The sequence below is a fragment of the Sceloporus undulatus genome, chromosome 2 (genome assembly GCF_019175285.1).
Source record: "Sceloporus undulatus isolate JIND9_A2432 ecotype Alabama chromosome 2, SceUnd_v1.1, whole genome shotgun sequence".
Classification (NCBI taxonomy): Eukaryota; Metazoa; Chordata; class Lepidosauria; order Squamata; family Phrynosomatidae; genus Sceloporus; species Sceloporus undulatus.
Window position 1 is genome coordinate 69,718,322 of NC_056523.1, and position 24,351 is coordinate 69,742,672.

The window sequence follows — 24,351 nt, forward strand, 5'->3', positions numbered from 1 at the left end:
TGAACCAAGATAAACAGAGATATAGCCATGTTAGACTGGAATATCATATGCAAAGGGACCTTAATGTAGCATGTTTGAGACTAACTGTGCAAAAGAAATTGTAACATATTCTTTTCTAAACATGCCCTACTTCCACAGATGCAAGATGCATATGAGAAAGTAGACCAAAGCTTGTGATCAAACTTTTTTTGCACAGTTAGTCTCAAAGATGCTACAAGATCCCTTTGCCAAGCTAAACAGAGACCAAGGTTACCTTGTGCCAGGACTGAGCCAGCAACAGCCTTAGCAATGAGCTTTGTGAGATCCATATCCTGCAACATTACACAGATTAATGCTTGGACACACATGGCTGACCAATATCAGATTGTAGTCAAGAGGGGTAAATGAGTATTAATCAGGAAAAATATACAAACTAGGAGAGGTTGCAGCAGTTTGCTTTTGCCTGAGTCTACTGTGTACAACAAGATTCCACCTCCTCCTCGCCTCTCTTCTCCACACTGCTAAATTAATTGAATGCCAAATGGGACCACCTGACTCACTGGGCCAGTCCAGTTGCTGTGGTGTGGTGGAGTGGGTCCCCTGTGGGGCATATGCCACGTCAGTAAGAGCCACTGGGGCCTGTGCAGCAGCAGGCAGGCTCACAGTGCTTTCAGGCACAGGGCTGGATTCCAACTCCCAGGTGTCCTGGGAGCAGAAGTGCAGCACTATTGGGCAGATGGGTCACTTCCAGTCTAGGGCCTGGACTGCAACTCCCAGGTTGCACTGGAAGCAGAAGTGGCTTGCTATTGGTGGGCAATGGGCTGTGAGCCCCAGGATTGGCTGGGAGGCATGGAGGGGTGGTCCTTCCCTTGCCTCCTGACCTCTGATTGGCTGGAAGGCCTTTATAGGGCCATGCGGCACCGACACTCGGTACCATTTTGAATCAGCTCCCCACCCTCCCTCCCTCCCTCCAGGGTTGGTGTTGTACTGTCACAACTTTCCAGTGTCAGTGGTAGCATAAGTCTCACATCTGATGGGCGTGGTTTCCTGTGCTGTGGAGCACTGCATCCCAACGGGGACCCGGGGGTGCTGAGAGAGTGGCAATGTCACCAATGTGGGGGCAACATCGATTCAGCGTACCCCAGTGACAAGGGTGGAGATGTGCATATGTGCATAACTGGCATCTGATGTGGTGAGCACACATTCTGTCGGTTACTCATGTCATCCCGAAGCCTGGGTGTGACTAGGCAATTTGGTTCATTGACCAACACAGGTTGGTGGATGACAGATCCAACCCTCTCACTCGCTGGCTGTTTTCAACAAAGTTGTGGCCTTTTTTCTGCCAATTGGGTGTCTGTTGTCATCTGTACCTCCCCCCCTTTTTTTTCCACGGCAACTGCTTTTACACTTTGAACTCACTTTGCAGGAACTGAAGCAAGCTGAGGAAAAGAGGAAAGTGGAAAGACAACAGAAATTGGAGCATTTTAAAAGAAAGTGGGATGACAGAGGCTTAATTAGGACTATTCCTGCCAAGTCAGGACAGTTGGAGGATATGGAGATCCATCAAAATATGTACTTAATTGACACCCAAGTAAGGCTTTTGCAATTATGTAGCCTGTCTCCATTCAATTTCTCATCACAATTGGGGTAGTCACCTGTGAACTACATGTGCCTAAAGGTCATTTTTATGAAGTATCGTCCCAATTTTTTAAATTCTGAAATTGGAGCAACATGCCCTCACAATCCTCTGGGACTGTAGCTGGCCATTTCAGGCTGTTTTAGGATTGGGAAGCTCTTTTCAAAACTGGGAGTAGAAAACATCCCTCCAGGCCTTAACCAGGCCCAGACCCTGCCCCCAGAGGCATCAACACGTTTGGATTTTTGGTTTCCCTCTGAGGTCTTATGCACCCTAGAAGTGACTTGCCTTCAGGCCTACTACCACCAAGGAATTTCTCATTCTATTCCTGAATAGATGTAAGTGAATAAAGTGAGAAAGTAGTTGAGGGATGCTAGGCATGGAAGTGTTCAGCGCTCTTCACTTGTATACACTTTTCAAGCTCAGAAAAGCTCTACATGCCCCAACATTATACCTACCTACTTGGTTATACATATGTGTCTATTCCAGTCTGGTCTTCATTTAGCCCCAGATGTGTTACACAGAACAGGTAAGTCCCACTGTACCCAGTGATTCTTACTTTCAGGTAAGCATGCACAGGATTTTATCCTAAAATATGTCTCAATGGGCCCGAACAGACAGGCCAAAATAAAGCTGCTTCGGGTCACTTTGGAGATATGCAATTTAAATGATGCATGCATCCTAAGAGGCCAGAAGCCATGCTAAAGACATGCTTCAGTCCTAAGGATTGGAGTGTGGCTTTGGCGCAGCTTCTGGCCTCTTCAGATGCATGTGGCATTTAAACAGCATACTTCCAAAGTGATCCGAAGCAGCTTTACTTTGGCCTGTCTGTTTGGACCCAATGATAGCATATTATTTCAAGAGTTACTAGACTTTCAGTCACTATTTAGACATAAACATTAAGGAGTTTGAGACTATAAGTGGTCCATTGGTAGGGAAATATCAGGTTTATTCTTGAAATTAAATTTGTATGCCTTTATTGTCTTGCAATAAAGTAAGATAAACAGCTGTTTTTCATGAGGAAAAGGTCATTATAATAGGCCATAAAGTATTTCAGTTGCTGACAGGAACATACAGTACAAATTGTTCTAGGTTATAATTGATATTGTGAACATACTGTATCGGGAAAAATATTTTCATCATCACAGACATCAAAATATGCTGGGAACAATGTAGTCTGTATGCACACCATCAATAAGACCTTCTCCATTGTTGTGAATAAACCAACAAGGCACATCAATGCCATGCCGAGCATCTTCTGTGTAATCCTTCTGCCAGCCCCTAAAAGGGAAGAACCAAAGTGGTGAACTCTGAGCATCCATTACATGCAGGCACATTAGGGTCATTTTAAAACTCTGATTCTGCTTACCTTGTTACTGTCAACCGGTTATTTTTCACAATCATTGTGGCATCTGGTTTCGCTGGGTCAGATCCAGGATGGACTTCAATTATATCAAAGTCAATGGGGTGAAAAAATTGCCCTTAAAAAGAAATAACAACAGCAAAAATTATTACTAAACATTTTCTGGTAACTGATACTGTCTCTCATGTTTATTTCATGTTTGATTCCAGGAGCAGAAAGACATCCATCATTACTATCCTGCCACACATCACGTTGATATCCCAGTTCCATTCTTCATATTATGTATTAACTGCATATGTTATAATTCACTGCTATCCTGTATGCTGCTTTACATCAGTTTGAAGAATATTTATTGCCAGGTGGGGGAAAAAAGTGACCTTAGGGCCACATTTGGCCTAATTTGATGTAGGCCTCAGCATTATCAACTTTCTGGATGCCACAGGCCCACTCTTGCTTTCTGGAAGGCCCCTTCTTTGGAAATAACATCCTCTTCTGCTTTGTATGAACAGTATTGATGTAAGGAATATTTTCTGAATTTCTTGCCCTTGACAAAAAAGGATGTCTCAACATGTCAGGACACACTATCCAAAAAATTGGTAACTGCCATGATGTTTGTTGCCTGCTGAATGGAAGTGAAATGATAAGTGGTTTTGCCTTTGTCAATTTCTCCACGATTTGTGTAAAAAGCCTCTCTGAAAAATTAGTCTCTTTCTCCTTTGTTAAGCAACAAACACAGGAACAAAGGCTTATTGGTGAAAAAGAAACAAAGAACCTATCCAGTGATTATGATTTCTAAAAGTTCATGCATGCAACAAGGTGGCAACAATAATAATCTCTTTAAAAATCATGGGACAGTTTGTGAAAAAGAAGATGATGAAAACCCAGACCTCTCTATTTCACCCGGAATGGAGAAAAATGTTGAGAGATTTTCTTCTCTTACACATGCATGAGGTAAGCAAGAATTTGCATCCTTGCTTGGACATGTTTGAGAAAGACAGAGAAGGGAAGGGGTGAAAAAGAAAGAGCTGTGGAACCTTCCAATGCAGCAAGCAAAGCAGTGAACTCCAACACTTCTGGTTGTCTCTACTGCCAGCAATGACTTTGCTCACTATTTGGCAGCTCCCTCTAATGATTCCTCCCACAGTCAATGATAGCCCTGTGTAGGAAAAAAGGCTCACATCCCTAGGTTCAGTATCATCTAGATTACGTTTACTAGGAGAAAGCCACAGTGTTCAGTTGGAAGTGGAAATAATGTTCTTATCATGTACAGTACATGATAAGCAGATATCTAGAGATGTAATCTTAGTAGTTATTTACAAGAACCAATCACTCACATGATTTTGTCCTGCACTGCAAGAGACTCCCCAAAAACCGCTCAGTTTCTGAAAAATATTTGCTGGTCAGGATTTACTCTGTGCAAGAAAATTGTTTTTTTATAGAAAAATGGGAGTTGGAGAGAAAATGGCCAAAAGCAATAAAGTATATGAGACTCCCTTAACCTATTGCTTTATACCTGTCCTTTTATATAAGGAATAGCGTTTCAGAGAGAGTTGTTCAATGTAGGTCTTGTAAATGAAAAATGCAAAACATCCTTAGAATAGTATATATGTTTTTGTAAATTGTTACCTAGCAATCCATGGGTTTGCTCAGACAGTCTGTGACTATCCAGTGTGTAAAATCCCAGGAAATCCCGGTGTAGTGGATGTTTCTTCCACACTTGGTGCAGAATAATAACAAATTTTGCTCCATTATCCATTGAAACCTCCACACTCTTTTTTCGTTTGATTACCAGAGTCAGACTAGACAGGGAAAGAAAGAACAAGCTAAATAGAGAAATGTGGTCTTTATTTTGAACAATAAAAAGCCTGCAATGGGGGTAACTACTTTGGTGGGTAAAAGGACAAGGCATTGGATATTGTAGAGGGGTGGGATATAAATAATAATAATAATTATCATTTGGAAAAGAAGAATATTTTTGAAGGAATGTCAATATTTTAGGTAAACTTTTACAGTCAAATTCTAGTCTCATTAAATTCTGGCTCCAGTCCACATTAAATGGTAAGGCACATTCTGCCCACGTGTAAAATAAGCCTTGAAGTTCTGAGGTAATCATTAGCTTTGATTCGTTCCAAATCACCACCTGATTAGCTGGTTGTTAATGTATATTCCAATGTCGTTTATTGTATCATTTTAAGAGACGTCTTTAATTTTATAACTTTGTTTTTAGATTGTGCGCCGTTTGGCAGGTTTTACATTTCTTTTACCTTTATTGTCTGTTTAGTATTTATACAGCACTGTATAAATAAACTTTAATAATAATGATAATAATAATAATTCTGTAGTCTTTGTATATTTGTATTAATGCTGTTAATTTCTGTACAATGCTTTGTTAGGCTGTAGTCCTAAAAGATAACTAACATTACTTTAAGTAAATTAATGCTGACCATTGGCTCCACTTGTTCTGATATGTTTCAGCAAGGGTACCGATCAGCATAAATCAGGGGTCGACAACCTACGGCCCGCGGGCCGCATGCGACCCGCCGAGGCCTAGGGACTGGGCCCAGCCCAGCCCTGCCGCAGATTGCCGCCGGGGCCTTTGGTCTCTGGCGCAGGCGCGCGGGGCCTCTGGCGCGGGGCAGGCGGCGGACAAGGGGGGCAAGGAGGAGCAAGTGGGGGCAAGGGGGAGCAAGTGGGGGCAAGTGGGAGGAAGGGGGGCAAGTGGGAGCAAGGGGGGCAATTGTCTATAGAAGCCTCAGAAACATGCATTTATATTAACATTTTTTAAAAATCAGCAGGTTTTTTGTGTCCTCCATTTTAATTTTTTGTCCTACATTTGTCCCGGTTTATTTATTTATTTAATTTTTTTAACATTATTTAATTATTTTTTTGGCTTCGGCCCCCCAAGTTGTCTGAGGGACAGCAACCCGGCCCCCGGGTCAAAAAGGTTGCCTACCCCTGGCATAAATGCTGAATGCAGAACAATTTTGGGCTTCACTTCATTAGCTTGAGTGCCCAGTACTCAACTAGCAAATTAGAGGCTGTGCAGATTGCTCCTGAAGGGGCAGCCTGCAACCACCTCTATTTTCCCTGGATTGGGGCTGCAGCAACCGCACGCCATGGCCCCAATCTGGCCTTTCCAGGGCACAATAGCTGTGGCACCACAGCTTTAAGGTGCTCCTTTGGCACTATTTCATGCGGTCGCAGCACCAGAGGAGCGCTGAGATGCCACACACCATGTGGAGTGGTGCGCAGTGTCACGCCACCCTGGGGGGCAGAGTCAGGGCATGCATCATGTGGATACCATGCCCCGTCTCTACTTGCAGGCCGGATTTTATGGCCAGTGTGCATAGCCACTTAGTCCACATCCAGAAACCTGCTTATACATAGGGGAAAGCTTTCAGTGAGCAGAATACCTAAGTATGACTATACAAGCATTACCTGGTCCTGCATTTCTAGCATGAAACAGAATAAAATGAATTGGTCTCAGTTCACATTCTACCTTCTTACTTAGGAAGGCCACAGGAAAAGTAACATCACAATTAAATGTATCATTAAGTTTCCTTGGCAAATATTTATATTAAATATAGGTCACATATCTCTGAATCTTGGTTTTGAACTGATACCAAAACCAGTGTAATGATTTGACTGCTGGACTAGGACTATAGGAGACCATGGTTCCCCACTCAGCCATGGAAACTCACTGGGTGACTTTGGCCAAATTGCACTCTCTCCTCCTTAGATGAAGGCAATAGTAAACTTCCCCTAAATTAATCTTGGCAAGAAAACTCTGAAAGGTTGCCATAAGCTGAGGTCGACCTGAAGGCATACAACAACAAATTGATACTCAATAGTACTAATAGAATCATAGAACCATAGAACTGGAAGGGACTCCATAGCCCACTGAGTCCAACGTCTGCTCTCTGCAGGAACTCCAGATAGAGCATTCATAACAGGTAGCTGTCCAAACTCTTTTTGAAGAGGTACAGAAAAGGAGACCACACCACATCTCTAGGCAATTGGTTCCACTGCCCAACTCCTCTTACCTTTAAGAAATTCATTCTATAATCAATAATCTGCTTTCCTGTAACTTAAAACCAATAGATTTGGTCCCACCTACTGGAGCAGCAGAAAAAAAGCTGTACCCTTTTCACTGTGACAGCCCTTCAGACATTTAAAGAATGTAACCATGTCACCCCTTAGTCTTCTCTTCACCAGGCTGAACATGCCCAATTCCCTCAACTTTTCCTCACATGCTTTGTTCTCGATACCTCTTACCATCCTTGTTGTACTTCTCTGAACCTGCTTCAGCTTGTCCATATCCTTCTTAAAGTAAGGTGCCCAGAACTGAATGCATTACTCTAGATAAGGCCTGATTAGTGCAGAATATAGTGAAACTATACTTTCCTTGACTTGAATTACATAAAATTGAACTTTGATATTTAATAGTACAGTGGTACCCCGGGTTACGAATTTAATTCGTTCCGCCGCCGCGTTCGTAACCCGAAATCCTTCGTAAGCCGAAAAAGCCATAGGCGCTAATAGCGAAAGCCGCGATTTCGTGCGAAAAAGCGCCGAAAAGCACCAAAAATTTTTTCGTAACCCGAAATAACCTTCATAACCCGGAACGGTTTTTTTCTATGGATTTTTTTCGTAACCCGGAAATTTCGTAAGGCGGCGCATTCGTATCCCGGGGTACCACTGTATTTTGTACCTGGTATGCAATAGTCTTTAATATTTCACAGTAACTGATATTTGACATAAGGGCATAAGTCCCCACAAGGACTATGTCCTAAGAATTTACCTGGGTTGTTGCAAGGTAACTTCATTAAGCCAACTGAATGTTGTCTGTTTTATACCATCATGAAGAATGATTTGTTCAGTGGTTATCTCAATTCTTAAATTCTGGTGCATCTTGGCAATTCCAAGTTTTCCAAAATATGTATTGTGTTGTCCTACATCATTGTTGCTCTTCTTCTCACCAATAAGCTCTCCGTTGACTACAATACCTGAAGGCAAATGATGTTAAGTAATGGCATACATATTAAAAAATAACATATTTGTAAATTCAGTGTCCCAGACCTTAAATCTAATCCTGGTTTGTTACTAGTCCCAGCTTCTGCCAATTTAGCAGTTTGAAAGCATGCAAATGCAAGTAGATAGAAAGATACCGCTTCAGTGGGAAGATAACAACATTTGGTGCAGTCACAATGGCTCTTCAGCTTAGTAATGGAGATGAGCACCGACCCTTACAATCAATTACAACTAGGCATTCATTTCAAGGGACTACCTTCATCTTTACCTTTACAATACACATAGTTGAGTGTGAGATTGTTGACAGTGAGATTAGAGGGGGTATTAAATTCAGAAAGTACAAAGAGGTGCTAACAGTGACAAATTACCTCATGTATACTGACGCTTCAGAAAACTACTACTGATGCTATCAGGCATCTGTAACTGAAGCTGTGAATAGCATGTCATGCATCCAATCATGTGTGTTTCAGTCCATAAATGCTCATGCTAGAATGAATGTATTAGTTTTTAAGGTGCCACATGACTTTGTCATGTTTGTTGCATTGGAGTAGCATGGATAAACCTTTGTGAACTGGATGCAATGCTTTCTAACATTCATAAATTAACTGGAGTAATGCAGGAGAGTCCACAGAGCATACCAAATTAATTAAACCCTAACATTTTAAAAAGTCAAGGTTTATTAGAAAGGCCAGGTTTGTTAGAATCTTTTGGACCAGGTATAGGTATTCCCACTTTCCCTGGCAGGTTTTCTATTGTGTGTCATGGAAGGCTAGAATAGTTGGCCTGTGGCCTTCAATAAATACAGAGTAATAATGCCTACATCTTTTAAGATCTGAGGGACTTACATTCTTACTTCTACTTCAGTCCCCTAAACACACACACACACACACTTTGAAAGTTTTTTTTTTTTCTGATTGAGATGATCAGGCAATAGAATGAGATATGAAAACTCATACATGCTGAAACAAACAAAAGAAAAGTGTAACTTCAGATACACAATACTGTTGTCTACAATAAAGATGGTAAATGTGTGGCCTTCCATATATTTGAACGGAAACTCCTCCTATCCCTCATCATTGGATGTTAGCTATGGTTGATGGGAGAGGCAGTCCTAACAAAATCTGGAGTGACCCATATTCTCTACCCTGGTCTTTAAATTAAACAATTGCTCCAAGTTAGCAATTGAACTCAAAATGGAGCTTATCGCTCCCTTAAATCCTGCCAGGAGAGACATTGGATCTAAAAGATGAAAACAGGTATTATTATACATACCCATGCCCAGGCTGTAGGCAGCTCATATCCTCCCAGGCAGCCCATCTGCAACCTCAACTTCTGCTGTGGTTTTTCCAAGTACAATATTTCCCCATTCTTAAAAAAGCCACGGCAGAAGTCCAGGTTGCAGACAGGCTACCTGGGAGGATACAGGCTGCCTACAGCCTGGGCACGGGTAAGTATGATAATACTCGTTTTCACCTTTTAGATCCTTCATCTCTCCTGGCAGGATTTAAGGATGAGATAATCTCCATAGTCAATGCAGTATGCTGCTGTAGTGAAAATACAAATTTGGCATTAGGAATTATGTTGAAACAAAGAGAACAAGTCTCAAAAATGACAAGATAAAATCTATTGTGCCTGTGTACAGGTTTGGCTGCTCTGTGATAAGAAGGAAAACTGATCTCAAGAAAGAATCAAAAGAATCAAAGGTGGTTGTTGAGTCTGATCCCACAAGGCCTTTCTGATATGTAACTACCAGTTATTCCTTGAAATTTAGAATCACAATTTCCTAAAGTCCATATTAATAATCCCTTGTTCAGAGAGAAAAGACTTACCTGTAACTGGGTCTCTTATTAAATTTAAGATTGCCCCTGGGTCTTCATTAATATTGAAACAAAGGGCATCTTCTTTTTGAGGTACTGCTATAATGAAGTGTGGATCTCCATCAACTGCAAGGAAGGATTAACATCAACACACTGCTGCTATTTTTGATATAGGTGCTGAGATTTTATCTTACTGCACAACAATATGCTCTTGCTCGAGGGACCTTCAGAATTACATTACTGTCACTTTGGTCCTTGTAATTCAGCATGGATGGCCTGGAAACTATAGAATGCAGGGTTGGGCAAAAGTGTGACCCATGACCTAAGTGCAGGCCTGATGCTCCCAGGTGCAACCTTTTTAGAGAAAATGCAGATGATTTTTCACTCCCAACCTCACTCAAAATGGGCCCAAACTGCTGCAAAATGCAGTATCCCCCCCCCAACTGCCCAAGTTCTCAAGCCATTTCCTTTAGTGTCAGTGAATCCCATCCCATAAGATGGGTTATACAGTACATTAACATAAATGAATAGCCCCATACTAGTTAGGAGTAAATAGATCAGTCCAAGCAGGTAGAAATTGAACTTTCTTTTAAAATAAGAAGGAAATGTATTTAATATATTGGAGAAAGAAGTGAATTAAAAATCACCAGTGGTGTTATGGTGTCATACTTTCAGGATCCAGATCTGACTGTATCCAACAGAAAAAAAGACTTCATGGACAGTAATGGCTTAAAAGCCCTGGGTTGAATCTGTCAGGCTCCCGATTGTAGCCCCCCTCTTCCAACAAAAGTCTTTTCTGTTGTATGTATCTCTTTTTCCAATAAAGCTGTTACTTTTACTAGTCAGCTTCAATGTTGTAATTGAGGACTATAATGGGGAGTCTGACAGAATCCAGATTTAGTCATACATATTGAAATCAATGGAACTTTATTTATCAGTGACTAACTTACATCTTACTAAGTCACTCAGCATATGCCTAAATCTGAATCCTAGACCTGATGTCTTAAACTGTAAAGAACTGGGGAAATGGCATAAGGAAAGAGCATTTCCTTTCCCACTCCATGGTCCTGATCAAGATCCCCCCCTTACTTCTGAAGAACAGATGAGTGATCAATTCTAAGCATTTTAAACATTTTTAAAAATGTGTGCCTAATGTAGCATGTAGTTTATTCCTTGAGTGTCTTTTGTCTTTTGATGCCTGTGCTTTGAAAGAGAAGCCAAATTTCATTATGAAATTTTTAGCTGAAAATACTATACATCTCTGTGGTTTTTAAAAAGTGAGAGTCTTCAAGCAAATCATGACACTAATATAAGGCTGTTTCGTTTTTAGGTCAATGCCACATCAACCCCAGAGGCCTAACAACTTCTTTTGAGTTGGTTTCTTTTTTCCTCTGCTTAGAAATATTAAAACAAAAGGACTTGAGAACTCTGTCACAACAAGATCATAACAAAATACTCTTAATTAGTTCTTCAGACCCAGAACAAAGACACCCACAGTCATTTTGGCTGAAATTAATCACTGTCCTGTGACATACTCTGAGCTATTTTAGCTTTTCTTTACAGATTTTTAAAAGAAACTCACCACTAGAATAATGATAAGGAGTGGATGGAGCACTGTAGTGCGTAGGGAAAGACTGACTTTTTGCTGTTTGAAAAGAAAGAAACTATTGTTAAACTTAAATAAAAACTGACTGCCTGCACACTCTGCCAATACCACCATGCAGAGGCCATATCCTGTTCTTAGTATGATGATTTAGTACTGCTTTATGTGCAGAAACAACCTGCTAAATATGGCAGTCCTCATCTGCACAGGCCTGAGGAGAAAGATTCCAATGAATCTTCATATCCAGTCAACCAAGGGATACAATATTGCTAAATTAAAACAAAACAAAACAAAACAAACCTTCCCAAATGAAGAAAGCAATTGTTGTAATTTATATTTAATTACATCCTCCTCCACCACCACTTCTTGTTATTGTTCTTATCATGTCTAATTTGTCTTTTTCCCAGCCCTAAATCTCAAACTGGTTTACAAGGTTGAAACAGATACAGCTAAAAATACACATTGTGCCAAAGTTAAAACAGAATTAAACTATCAACAGAATTAAAAGCAACTGAAAGCATGTCAATTGTAAAGGAAAACAAGTGAAGACAATAAAGCAACCCAAGCTTCTCTTGCAGCTTTTCAAGCACGGGATGCAGGACAAGCCTAGAGTTTGGGTTGCATACTGCCCAGCGATGGGGAATGCAATAAGATCCACCTTAAGAAAGTTACATCCCGGGATTCACGGTGGGAAGGCCTGGGAAAAGAAAAACGTCTTCAAGCTCTTTTTAAAAAGAGCTAGAGATGTGGCGGAGCGGAGCTCATCTGGGAGGTTATTCCAAGTTTTAGGGGCCACGATGGAAAAAGCCCTCTGTGAGGTCCTCGCATAGCGTGACATAGGGACCTCCAACAATTTCATCCCTGTTGACCGGAGTGTGCGGGGCGGATTGTATAGGAAGAGGCAGTCCTCCAAGTACCCTGGGCCCAAGCCATTTAGGGCTTTATAGGTTAATATCAACACCTTGTATTGGGCCCGGAAGCGAATAGGCAGCCAATGAAGATCTTTCAAAATAGGTGTTATATGATCAGACCTGGAAGCACCAGCGACCAGTCTTGCTGCCATATTCTGCACTAACTGTAGCTTCCGGGTTTGGTACAAGGGTTGCCCCATGTAGAGCGCATTACAGAAGTCCAATCGAGAGGTTATCAGAGCATGTACAACAGTTTCAAGGTCCCTCCGGTCCAAGTAAGGGCGCAGCTGGCGTATCAGTTGAAGCTGATAGCAAGCGCTCCTGACCACCGCATCCACCTGAGAAGACAACTGGAGCGAAGAGTCTAGGAGCACTCCCAAGCTGCGCACCGAGTCCTTCAAGAGGAGAGTGACCCCATTCAGGACTGGATGGCAAATCTCAACACCCGGACCTGGGAAACCTATCACCAATACTTCCGTTTTCTCTGGATTCACACTGAGTTTGTTTTCCCTCATCCAGCCCATTACCGACTCCAAGCAGGCATTTAGAGGAGAGATGCCATCCTTAGTTACTGCACCAGTCGGAGACACAGAAAAACATATTTGGGTATCATCAGCGTACTGATAACACCGCGCCCCGTGTCTCCGGATGATCTCTCCCTGCGGTTTCATGTAAATGTTGAATAGCATGGGGGACAGAATGGCTCCTTGAGGGACACCAGATGTAAGGGCCCTCTTATCGGAGCACACGTCCCCCAGCTGCACCATCTGGAATCTACCCGAGAGGTAGGAGCGGAACCACTGGAGTACAGTGATACTTAACTTCCCCAGGCGTTCCAGAAGGATACCATGGTCGATGGTATCGAAAGCCGCTGAGATGTCCAAAAGCACTAACAGGGACACGCTTCCACTGTCCATGCCCAGACGGAGATCATCAACTAAGGTGACCATGGCAGTCTCAACTCCATAGCCCGCCCGGAAGCTGGTTTGAAATGGGTCCAGAAAATCCGTTTCATCCAAGATCGATTGAAGCTGGAAGGCCACCGCTCTCTCAATCACCTTCCCCAGAAATGGCAACAATGATATAGGCTGGTAGTTATTGTAAATCAGGGGGTCTAAGGAGGGTTTTTTTAGCAGGGGTTTAACCACAGCTAATTTTAATTTGGATGGAAACTGTCCCTCTCTTAGAGATGTGTTAATGATGCGGTGCAACATAGTTAGGACCGCATCCCCCCCTGAGCCGCCAGCCATGAGGGACGGGGATCAAGAGAGCATGTCGTCTTCCTAACACTTCAAAGGATCTTGTCCACTTCCTCATTACTAACAAACGCAAAGTGATCCAGTATAACAGGGGCCACAGAAGCTCTGGACACCTCTACTCTAGAATCGGAGCTAATATTGGTGTCGAGATCAGACCTTATCCGAGAGATTTTATCCGCGAAAAAGTTGTTAAACTCGTCACAGCAGGCCTTAGATGGTACCAAAATAGGGTTCAGAGGAGGAGGGAGCTGAGTAAGCTCCCTCACTACCCTGAACAGCTCTGCAGGACGCAACTCCATGGACGCAATGCATGCAGTATAGAACGAATTTTTTGCTGCACTCATTGCCACTCTGTAGGCCTTCAAGTGAGAGCCCAGGAGTGTCTTGTCGGCTAAGTTCTGGTCTCTTCGCCATTTGCGCTCTAGACGTCACAGAACCCGCTTCCTTCCCCTGAGATCTTCCGTATACCATGGATGTTTCTTGGAAGCAGGCCTGAGAGGACGCTTGGGAGCGATACTGTGTATAGCCCTGAAGAGATCGACATCCCAGATGTTTGTCAGGGCATCAACAGTGTCGCCGTCAGCTCCAGCCATATACCCCTCTAGGGCTTCTTGGAACCTTTTGGGTTCCATCAGTCTTTGAGGGTGGACCATCCTATTAGGTCCGCCACCTCTGGGGGGGCTAACGGTAGAAGCCTTGATACGAGCCTCAACCAGGAAATGATCCGTCCATGACAAGGGAGAGATATTAAAAATCTCTGCCCACGGAAACTCCATGTCCGTACTGAAGATCACATCAAGGGTATTACCAGCGCAATGTGTTGGCCCTGAGACTAATTGAGACAGGCCCATGGCTGTCATGGTAGCCATGAACTCCCGAGCTGCACCTGTTGGACCATGACTGACCTCAAAGAGGATGTTGAGGTCCCCCAGGACAAGCCTAGGGGACTCCAACACCAGCTCCGAGACCAGCTGTGTCAGCTTGGCCAGGGAGTCTGTTAGCGCACGGGGTGGCCGGTAGACCAACAGAATCCCCAGACTGTCTCTGGCCTTCAGGGTCAGGTAAATACACTCTATGTGATCCATTTTCCGGACAAGGTTCCTGGTTAAGGAAAGGGTGTTTTTATAGATCAAGGCAGCACCGCCCCCCTGCCCACCTAACCTGATCTGGTCCATAACTGAGAACCCAGCTGGGAGGGCCTGTGCCCACACAGCCTCACTCTCAGGCCCAAACCAGGTCTCAGTAATGCACGGCAGGTCGTTACTCAGCTTTACCTATAAATTGTTTATTTAAATATTCCTCTGCTATAGCCACATCCTGCTTAGGTTGCTCATAAAGGCCTTGTCTGCACTGGCCAGGATACTCTGTGGTCAGCTCGGAGTATTCTACCCCATAATTGCCCCGATCTCCCCCCATTAACTGGCCCTCTGTTCTTGCACCATGGTGATTGTCTGCATAACCATCATGCTGAGCCTCTTGGTGTGTCTGCCACCACTGTCATGGGTCACTCACTTCTGAGGCAGAATGAGGTGCCCAGTGACAAACACATGTCTGGCACCTCATTCTGACCCCAGAATGAGCGACCTACAGTGGATGTGCTGGGCAGTTCAGTAGGACAGACAGCTGTCACAGCACAGGAACAGATGGTTTCTGATCTTCACAGAAGATGCAGAGTAACAGGAATATTTTCAATGCGTCTCAAGGGTTATATACTCTGGTTCTGGTGGGAAATGTAGTAGTAGTAGTAGTAGTAGTAATAATAATAATAATAATAATGTTCGATCCAGCTTTTCAATTTGATCAAAGCGGCGTACAAAATTCATATAAAATACATAATAATCAGTACATCAATAAAACAATATATAAAAACTGCATAAAAAACTAATACTCACCAGCGAGGGGGGGGGATCCGAAACATGTCACAGTCGATACCAAGATAGAGGGGGAAATACCAGATGTCATCTGGACTGTTTGAGCTAGAACTGGGTTTTGGGATGTGCATCATCCAAACAGGATACCAGAACAGAATGGAGATGAGTGGGAAACGTGCCTTTTGGCCCATTAAGATAAGGCCAAAGACAGAAGAACTTAATTAAAACTAAGTTAAACCATAGATATGAGATTCCAAGGCCTTAGATTAGAGCTATGCTTGCTTAGAAGATGTTTTTCATAAGCTGACAGTTTTTTTAGCTTTTTTATTAATCAAATGCTAAAAATAAAAATAAAACGGTCCAATAAAATCAACCACATATCTCCCCTCCCCACAAATAAGCAGAAATATAGAGTTGAACTTACCATCAGCTTTTTTCAAGGAAGTTTAAGAAAATGAGAAAGAAAAAACAGATTAATCTTCATTTCAATTTGTTCTGATTATAAAGCATTTTCACAGCATAATATCCTTAACAAACACATGGCCTGGAAGAAGCAATCTCCAGCTAGCCTGGCTGCAATTGCTCTGAGAGCATAGTGACCACACGGCCTGCTCTGAAGCTGGCCACCACCATTATCCCCAACACGCTGCTGGGAGGAGTGGATTTTTTCCACTCCTTTTTGGTGCAGCTTTTCAGCCCCTAGCATGACCTTGGCGTGGCTTCCAGCTGCTTCAGGGGCATGCGTCATCAAAACGTCATGTCCCCAAGAGGCCAGGAGCCACTTTATTTGGCCGTGTGTTTGGGGCTATAGTTATTTATTGTTTCTAAAACTAGTTCAAGCAAACCAATATTCTCTCATAATCAGCACTCCATGACTTGTTCAGAGTGCTTACTCCAGGTTCTTCAAAGGAAGACTCACCCTTCATTTTCCTATTTGTTCAGGGTGTGCAGTCATAGGGCAAATGGATACTAGAAAGCATAATTATCCACCACCTGTCCCCAGATAGTGTTCATTTTCCCTTCCACTAATTCAAATATTTCATTTTATTTTGCTAGTTTTGAATTTCATGGAAAGGTTCTAGTTACAATGAGCTGGATACAACAGTTACTCATAGAATCATAGCGTTGGAAGAGACCACAAGGGCCATCCAGTCCAACCCCCTGCCATGCAGGAAATCCAAATCAAAGCATCCCCAACAGATGGCCATCCAGCCTCTGCTTAAAGACCTCCAAGGAAGGAGACTCCACCACACTCAAAGATTATATATTCCACTGTCAGACAGCCCTTACTGTCAAGAAGTTCTTCCTAATGTTGAGGTGGAATCTGTTTTCCCGTAGCTTGCATCCATTGTTCTGGGTCCTGTTCTCTGGAGCAGCAGAAAATGAGCTTGCTCCCTCCTCAATATGACATCCCTTCAAATATTTAAACAGGGCTGTCATGTCACCTCTTCACCTTCTCTTCTCCAGGCTAAACATCCCCAGCTCCCTAAGTCGTTCCTCGTAGGGCATGGCTTCCAGACCCTTCACCATTTTAGTCGCTCTCCTTTGGACATGCTCCAGTTTATCCATATCCTTTTAAAATTGTGGTGCCCAGAACTGGACACAATATTCCAGGTGGGGCCTAACCAGAGCAGAATAGAGTGGCACTATTATTTCCCTTGATCTAGACCAGGGGTAGGCAACCTTTTTGAGCCGGGGCCCAGGTTGCTGTCCCTCAGACAATTGGGGGGCCGAAGCAGGGGGTGGAGCTTCCACCCTCTGGGGGCGGAGCCGCATGCTGGGGGTGGAGCTTCCACCCTCTGGGGCGGAGCCGCACACTGGGGGCAGAGCTTCCACCGAAGCCCTGCAAGGAGGAGGAGGAGGAGGCGTGTGCTGACTGATATCATCATCATCATCATTATCATCATCATCATCACCACTATCATTGTTACAGCAGACCTTTCAGCAATAAATGCACCAAAAATACACAGAAATGCACTTTGGAAAGTCACAGTGTCTCACTTTCAGAAAGAGTGAGTGTATGTCTCACAAACTGACTGATATTATCATCATCATCATCACCACTATCACTGTTACAGCAGACCTTTGTTACAGCACTTTGGAAAGTCACACTGTCTCACCTTCAGAAATAATAAAAATAATGAAATAAAATAAAATGCAATAATAAAAATAATGAAATGAAATAAAAAGCAATATTAAAAATAATGAAATAAAATAAAAAGCAATAATAAAAATAATGAAATAAAAAAACAAAAATAAGTATTGCATATTTTTAAAAATTAATAAAAAAAACCAAGGCAGATCTGAAATGACTCACCTTTCCACCTCCTCCTCTTTTTCATCCTCCTCCTCCTCCTCTTTTTCATCCTCCTCTTTGTCATCCTCCTCCTCCTCCTCCTCCTCAAATAAGGGAGAAGCCTGGGGCCGCAAGAGCCCTAGGGGGAGCCCGCGGAGGTGGCAGGCTGCCTCCTCACCTCCCCCGCGTGCTTCTCCTCGGCCTCAGCGGAGCCAGGGCCCCACGGAGGCCAAGGAGGAAGCCAGTGGCCCCGCGTGCTTCTCCTCGGCCTCCGCAGAGCCAGGGCCCCACGGAGGCCGAGGAGGAAGCCAGCGGCCCCGCGCGCTTCTCCTCGACCTCCGCGGAGCCAGGGCCCCACGGAGGCCGAGGAGGAATCCAGTGGCCCCGCACACTTCTCCTCGGCCTCCGCAGAGGGCGGGGGGAGGGAGCAGGCTGCCGGCGGCAATTGGTGGCAGGGCCGGCCTGGGGCCGGTCCCACGGTCTCCGCGGGCCAGATCCGGGCCGTAGGTTGCCGACCCCTGATCTAGACACTATACTTTTATTGATGCAGCCTAAAATTGCATTGGCCTTTTTAGCTGCTGCATCGCACTGTTGACTCATGTTCAGCTTGTGGTCTACTTGGACTCCCAGATCCCTTTCACATGTAGTTTTATTCAGCCAGGTGTCGCCCATCCTATATCTGTGCATTTCATTTTTCTGCCCTAAGTGCAGTATCTTACATTTTTCTGTGTTGAATTTCATTTTGTTAGCTTTGGCCCAGCTTTCTAGTCTATTCAGGTCATCTTGAATTTTGATCCTGTCCTCTGGGGTATTAGCTACCCCCCCTAGTTTAGTGTTATCTGCAAATTTGATATGTATGCCCCCAATTTTGTCCTCCAAGTCATTGATAAAGATGTTGAATACTGTTTCCTTGGTGTGTCTGGCAAGGTAGGATGGGGAATGGATGAAAACAGCAGGCCTTTTTGGCTTAGCATTCAGAGTTAGGAATCTAAGGGTTAAATTTCTTATGCTTATTGACTTTAGGATTTCTGAAAACCATGAGGCAAATATAGGCACAAATGGAAATTAAGTTTGCCCCACTGCTGCCATCAGCCCAACTACTGGACTATATTGCCTCTCACAAAACAGGTACAAGTGTGGCTTGCTAATCTTATTTTAGGGAACATAAAGGTTGCTGGAATTTCAAGATCTTGGGCAGCTTTTGACCATTAGACTGTACGCCTATGGACAGGGCACCATCAAATTAATAATTTTTAAGTTGCTCTGGGAGTTATTTTCAATGTAGAATGGGAAATAAAGGCAATAAATAAATAAATAAATAGTTTGCCACATGTCGAAAGACATCTTGGAGGTCATGTCTTCCTGTATCTGAAGTTTTTTTCTGATAGATATAACTGAGCATACAAAACCATTCCTATGGCAAAAAAAAAAAAAAAACCCAAACAAACATACTTTCCTGTTTTGAACTTGCAGGAAAAAATTAAGTTAGGTTAGCTATTGCTCCTGCACAGATAAAAAGATGTGAAACAAAATACATGTTTGGAACTGTCCAGGCATGTTCAATCACTTTCTTTGCAGGGCCATTCCAGAATCTGATGAGATCCCATAGGAAGTAGAGGGACCTATTAAGAGTCCTAATGTTTACAGGGGTCAAGAGAAATTGGAGGACGCTGGTAGTCCTGGGGAGCAGTGCTCATTTTAGGATATAGCAGTGTAGAAAGAAATAAAGTGCCTCCACAACATCACCCATAAAAATTCTCAGTGGGAGTCTAGCCATTGCTGAAACCATATTTCTCTTGCTCTGCCTCCTACTGGATGACTTCCACACTAACCAAAACATCCTTATCTTGGACTCACAGAATTGCTCCTCCAATGGGAGGACTGGTAGGAATGAAGTATACTGCATTTCTCCATAACAAAGAGAAGCTACTAAAAGCTTCACATAAAAAATCATTTCTTCACATAAAAAATCTCTACCTTCTACCGGTTTGTCAGCAACATCTTCACTGTCTTCTGGCTTTGTGACCACCATGGATGTCAAAGGCGTCACAAACTTGTATTTCAGAGACATCTCCAAGGCTTCAGCAGTAAGGTTTTCCTTTTCATCGCCCTTTGCTACAGAACTAAGTGGAAGAACATTACAAAAGCATTAATAATTCTAATTATAGTTAAATAGTTAAGAGCAAAATCAAGAGCAGATTCACTATTCCATTGCCATATGCCATCACATAGCCACTGGGAAGTTACTGTCCTGCTTCCCTGGAGGAACAGCAGAGCAAGAAAAATAGCCTGGCCACATTCTTTGGCCAGAGAAGAAAGAGACAAAGAGAGCTACACAAGAACAACATTAGGGCGCGTTACAGACCACCCCTTTGAGGTGGCCTGTAGGCGCTGCTTTCCCCGGTGTATCGGGACCTCATCTGCCAGACCGGCAGCCTCTGAGGCCCCGATCCGCTGCTTTCCAGTCTACGGGGAAGCTGCAAAAGGCCCCTTCCCTGCAGCCTGGAAAGGGGTGTCCTTGGGGCTTCAAGCCCCAAGGATACCCTGCGGCGGCGGGGAGGAGGAGAAAGGGGCCGCTTGGCCCCTTTCTCCCTTGCGTCGCTGGGCGCAGCCATCTAAAGGCTGCGCCCAGCGATGCAAACTAGGAAGGAGCTCCGAAATGGAGCTCCTTCCTGCTCCGTGGAAAGGGCGCACTAAGTGCCCTGGCGCGGAGCGACGTCACGTCTGCACCGCCCCGTATAGAGGCGGCGCGGTTGTGACGTCGTCATGGCGGCCTCCATGTGGAAGGGGCGCCGTCATTTTGTACGGATTCAGTCCGTATTAGGGTTAGGGGCGTCCGGAAGTGACGCCCCTTTTTAACCCTAGTACGGACTGAGTCCAGGTTTCATTTGGTAGTAGCTCTGGGACAGTGGGCTGAAAAGAAAACATACATTGGCCTCTGTTTGCTATCAGCCAGAGAATAAAAGGTTTGTGTATAAATATGGAAGAAGGAGGAAGAGAGGGAGGGAAGGAAAGGAAGTTACTAAAACCTGTTGTTACAAATTGCTTTGAGAATTATTTGGCTCACAGTTACAATATACAAAATAAATGGATACAGTCAGTCTCCTGTATCCGCAGATTCAACTATCCACTGATTCAACAATCCATGGCTAGAAAAATATTTTTTAAAAATTCCAAACAGCAAACCCAGATTTTGCCATTTTATATAAGGGACACCATTTTACTAGCGCATTGTATATAACCTGTTGGGCATCCATGGATTTTGGTATCCACCAGGGGTAGGACTGGGGGCTGGATCCAAACCTCAGCTGATAACAAAGGCCCATGATATGCATTATTTTTTTTATTTTGGAAAGGTCCTTCATTACCGTTTATCTAGAAGTTGCTGTATTGTGAGATAAGCCCAAAGTCTTTCAATATAATCTCCAAATATGTATTTTTGTTCCTCAAGAGCTTTGGCTGTTTCCTCAATATCTGCTTGTTCAGAAAAAGTCAGATCATCAAGTGCCTGGGACAGAAAAAAATAATTACATTCAAAAAGTATATTTATTGGTACAATAATTTTTTAGCAATATATACATGACAGGACAGGACAAGTTAGTTTGTACCCTAGTGTGGATTCTACTGGGTTTTCCTTCACAGGTATAAGAACTACTATCCTCTTACAAGACACTCATTAACACTGTTTCTTAACTTCTGTTTAATTCTTTCATGCAATCTAAACAAGAGATGCCTAGATTTATTATTACAAATACACTGGCTCTAAGAACATGCATTGCTGCTAATTTTCTGCATAAGTTGGTATGGGTCATACCAAGTAGCCACTTCAAGACCTACTATCTAGTGCAGTTCATTATTAACTTCTCATTTGTTCATTGACTAATTTGTAGGTGAAGTATGAACACCATGGTGAGATGAGCAATCTACAGTTTTGTCTTTTAATGTGGTAGGGATATTTCAATTTGCTTAAAATGGCTAATATTCCCTCCCCCATCGCATTTAAATTCTCAGCATTACTTTGGGAATTATGGGGCTATACAGACAGCCCCTTTAGGGTGGTCTGCAGCTGCCCCTTTTCGCTTTGGATAGAGGCCATGGCAACTGCACAGGGCTTCTTTTTGCGTCCCAGAAGGGGAGGCATAGGTGTATTTGCGCACCAGGATGATGCCCCTTGTGCAGAGCACCGTTTAGGTGCTGTGCACAAAGAGTGTCATCATAGCACGTGCCGTACGGATGGGCATGCGCCAAGATGGCACCCGGGTAGCGCGGTGAGGGCTTTGAGCGTCTGAACGCTCAGCCCTCACCGCACCTACAAAATGCCAGTCTGTAGAGCCCCTATGTTTCTTGCATTCAACTTGAACTTGGATTCAACTTGAACTTGTTATCACTCATGGGGTATTTTTCTTACACTCTTAAACTATCAGATCAGACTGATACTCACCCCATGAGCTTTCACCTCTGCAGTAATACTGTTCAGGTCATTGTCTGTAATTCGTCCAGCCACAACAATTTCAGAGCCATCATAATAATGTTTAAAATTATTTTGAGTCAGGTCAGAGATGACATTTTCTGGGTATTCTAATGCTATCTCTGTAAGCAAAGGATTGGCTACTTCATCATAAAAACCCTAGAAACAAAACATTTATTAGAATAACAAACGACTGTAATATGACATGCATCTGTTGAGAGCAAAATCAGTGCTGGAATATTGATGCTTGGAAATTTTATTCAAAAAAGCAGTGTCTTATTCCCTAGTGAGATGTTTTGCTCTATTTTACTCCTAGCAAGTAACATAAGGACTTGACTCCTTAGAGTCCCAACTTGAGTAGGTTCTTTCAGGCAATCATTGAGTGATGAGTAGATTCTTATATAGAATAAATCACATGAGTAAATTACACAAGTAATTTGCACAAATGATTCAATATCAGTATCAATAATATTGATTCAGCAGCTCTGTCAAAAAATCTGAGAAACTAAAGCCAAGTTCAAACTGAGAGCAGGGATGCTCTATGGAGAAAAAAAGAACATTATACAAGAACAAGAAGAAATAAAAAGACGCTGGAATCAATACACAGAAGAATTATACAAAAGAGATGAGGGAATGAATTATATTTGGAATGAGGAGCCATATGAAGACGAACCCCAAATTCTAAGAAGTGAAGTAGAATCTGCAATAAAGGAAATGGGGAAAAATAAATCAGCAGGAACAGATGATATCCCAATTAAACTGCTATAGTGCCTACTGACAGATGAAACTTTAGTGCTAACTGAAATATGCCTAACAAATATGGAAAACAAAGCAGTGGCCAACAGACAGGAAACACTCAATATACTGTACATACCAATCCACAAGAAAGGAGCTACAAAAGACTGCAGCAACTATAGGACAATAGAACTAATCTCACAAGCAAGCAAAATAATGCTCAAAATTCTGCATCATAGACTCCAACCATACATGGAGAGAGAAATTCCAGAGGTGCAAGCAGGATTCAGAAAAGGAAGGGGCACTAGGAACCACATTGCAAACATGCAATGGCTAATGAAGCGCACCAAAGAATTCCAAAAAAGAATCAGTATGTATTTTATACACTAAGCAAAGTATTTGATTGTATAGATCATAAAAAGCTATGGGATGCACTCAAAGACATGGGTGTGCCACTACTGATGAGGAATCTGTACCAAAAACAGGAGGCCACCGCCAGAACAGAATTTGGGGAGTGGTTCCCAATAGGAAAAGGGGTCAGCCTGCATCCTATCATCTTACTTGTTTAATTTATATGCTGAAAAATCATAAGAAAAGCAGAATTAGAATAAGAAAAAGGAGGAGTGAAGATAGGAGGAAGCAACATTAACAACTTAAGAAATTCAGACGACACCATAATATTAACAGAAGACATCCAGGAATTCGAACAGTTAATAAGGAAGGCCAAAGCTGAAAGTGCAAAGGCAGGTCTGATGGTGAACATAAAGAAAACAAAAATAATGACCACAAAAAAAAAGCAAACACACTACAAATTATATCTAGACAATGAGTAAACTGAAAGTTAAAGTATTCCCATGTCTAGGATCAAACACTGACCATAATGGAGGATAGGCAACATCTGGCTGAACGAGACTACGTGTGAAAAAGATCTGAAAGTCCAAGTAGACCACAAGTTGATCATGAGTCAACAGTGTAATGTGGTAGCTAAAAAGGCCAATGCAATTTAGGCTGCATCAACAGAAGTATAGTGTCTAGATCAAGGGAAGTAACAGTGCCACTCTATTCTGCTTTGGTCAGGCCCCACCTGGAATATTGTGTCCAGTTCTGGATACCACAACTCAAAAAGGATGTGGAGAAACTGGAGCATGTCCAAAGGAGGGTGACTAAAATGATGAAGGGTCTGGAAACCATGCCCTATGAGGAACGACTTAGGGAGCTGGGGATGTTTAGCCTGGAGGACAGAAGGTTAAGAGGCGATATGATAGCCCTGTTTAAATACTTAAAGGGATGCCATATTGAGGAGGGAGCAAGATTGTTTTCTGCTGCTCCAGAGACTAGGACCAGGAACAATGGATGCAAGCTCGAGGAAAAGGGATTCCACC

General features: G+C 43.0%; 2 protein-coding genes across 3 annotated transcripts in view; both read right to left on the reverse strand.

Annotated features, from left to right (window-relative positions):
- LOC121923128 overlaps window positions 1-2,282 on the reverse strand; it is a 9,158-nt gene extending 6,876 nt beyond the window's left edge. The window contains exon 1 of one of the 2 annotated variants that reach the window (XM_042453265.1): window positions 1-2,282. This exon is cut by the window's left edge and continues 353 nt beyond it. The gene's annotated coding sequence lies outside the window, so the exon portion shown is untranslated. The other variant, XM_042453266.1, reaches the window with a different exon arrangement.
- Window positions 2,283-2,539: 257 nt separating this feature from the next.
- Window positions 2,540-24,351, reverse strand: part of LOC121922487 (inter-alpha-trypsin inhibitor heavy chain H3-like) — a 53,694-nt gene continuing 31,882 nt past the window's right edge. The window contains exons 12-21 of the mRNA XM_042451996.1: window positions 22,208-22,393; window positions 21,135-21,274; window positions 19,744-19,889; window positions 15,895-15,900; window positions 11,409-11,471; window positions 9,839-9,952; window positions 7,780-7,984; window positions 4,605-4,777; window positions 2,985-3,096; window positions 2,540-2,896 (exon numbers count right to left, since the gene is read on the reverse strand). Of these exons, the coding sequence (XP_042307930.1) occupies window positions 2,767-2,896; window positions 2,985-3,096; window positions 4,605-4,777; window positions 7,780-7,984; window positions 9,839-9,952; window positions 11,409-11,471; window positions 15,895-15,900; window positions 19,744-19,889; window positions 21,135-21,274; window positions 22,208-22,393 (1,275 nt within the window). The 3' untranslated portion in view covers window positions 2,540-2,766. The remainder of the gene's footprint in view (window positions 2,897-2,984; window positions 3,097-4,604; window positions 4,778-7,779; window positions 7,985-9,838; window positions 9,953-11,408; window positions 11,472-15,894; window positions 15,901-19,743; window positions 19,890-21,134; window positions 21,275-22,207; window positions 22,394-24,351) is intronic.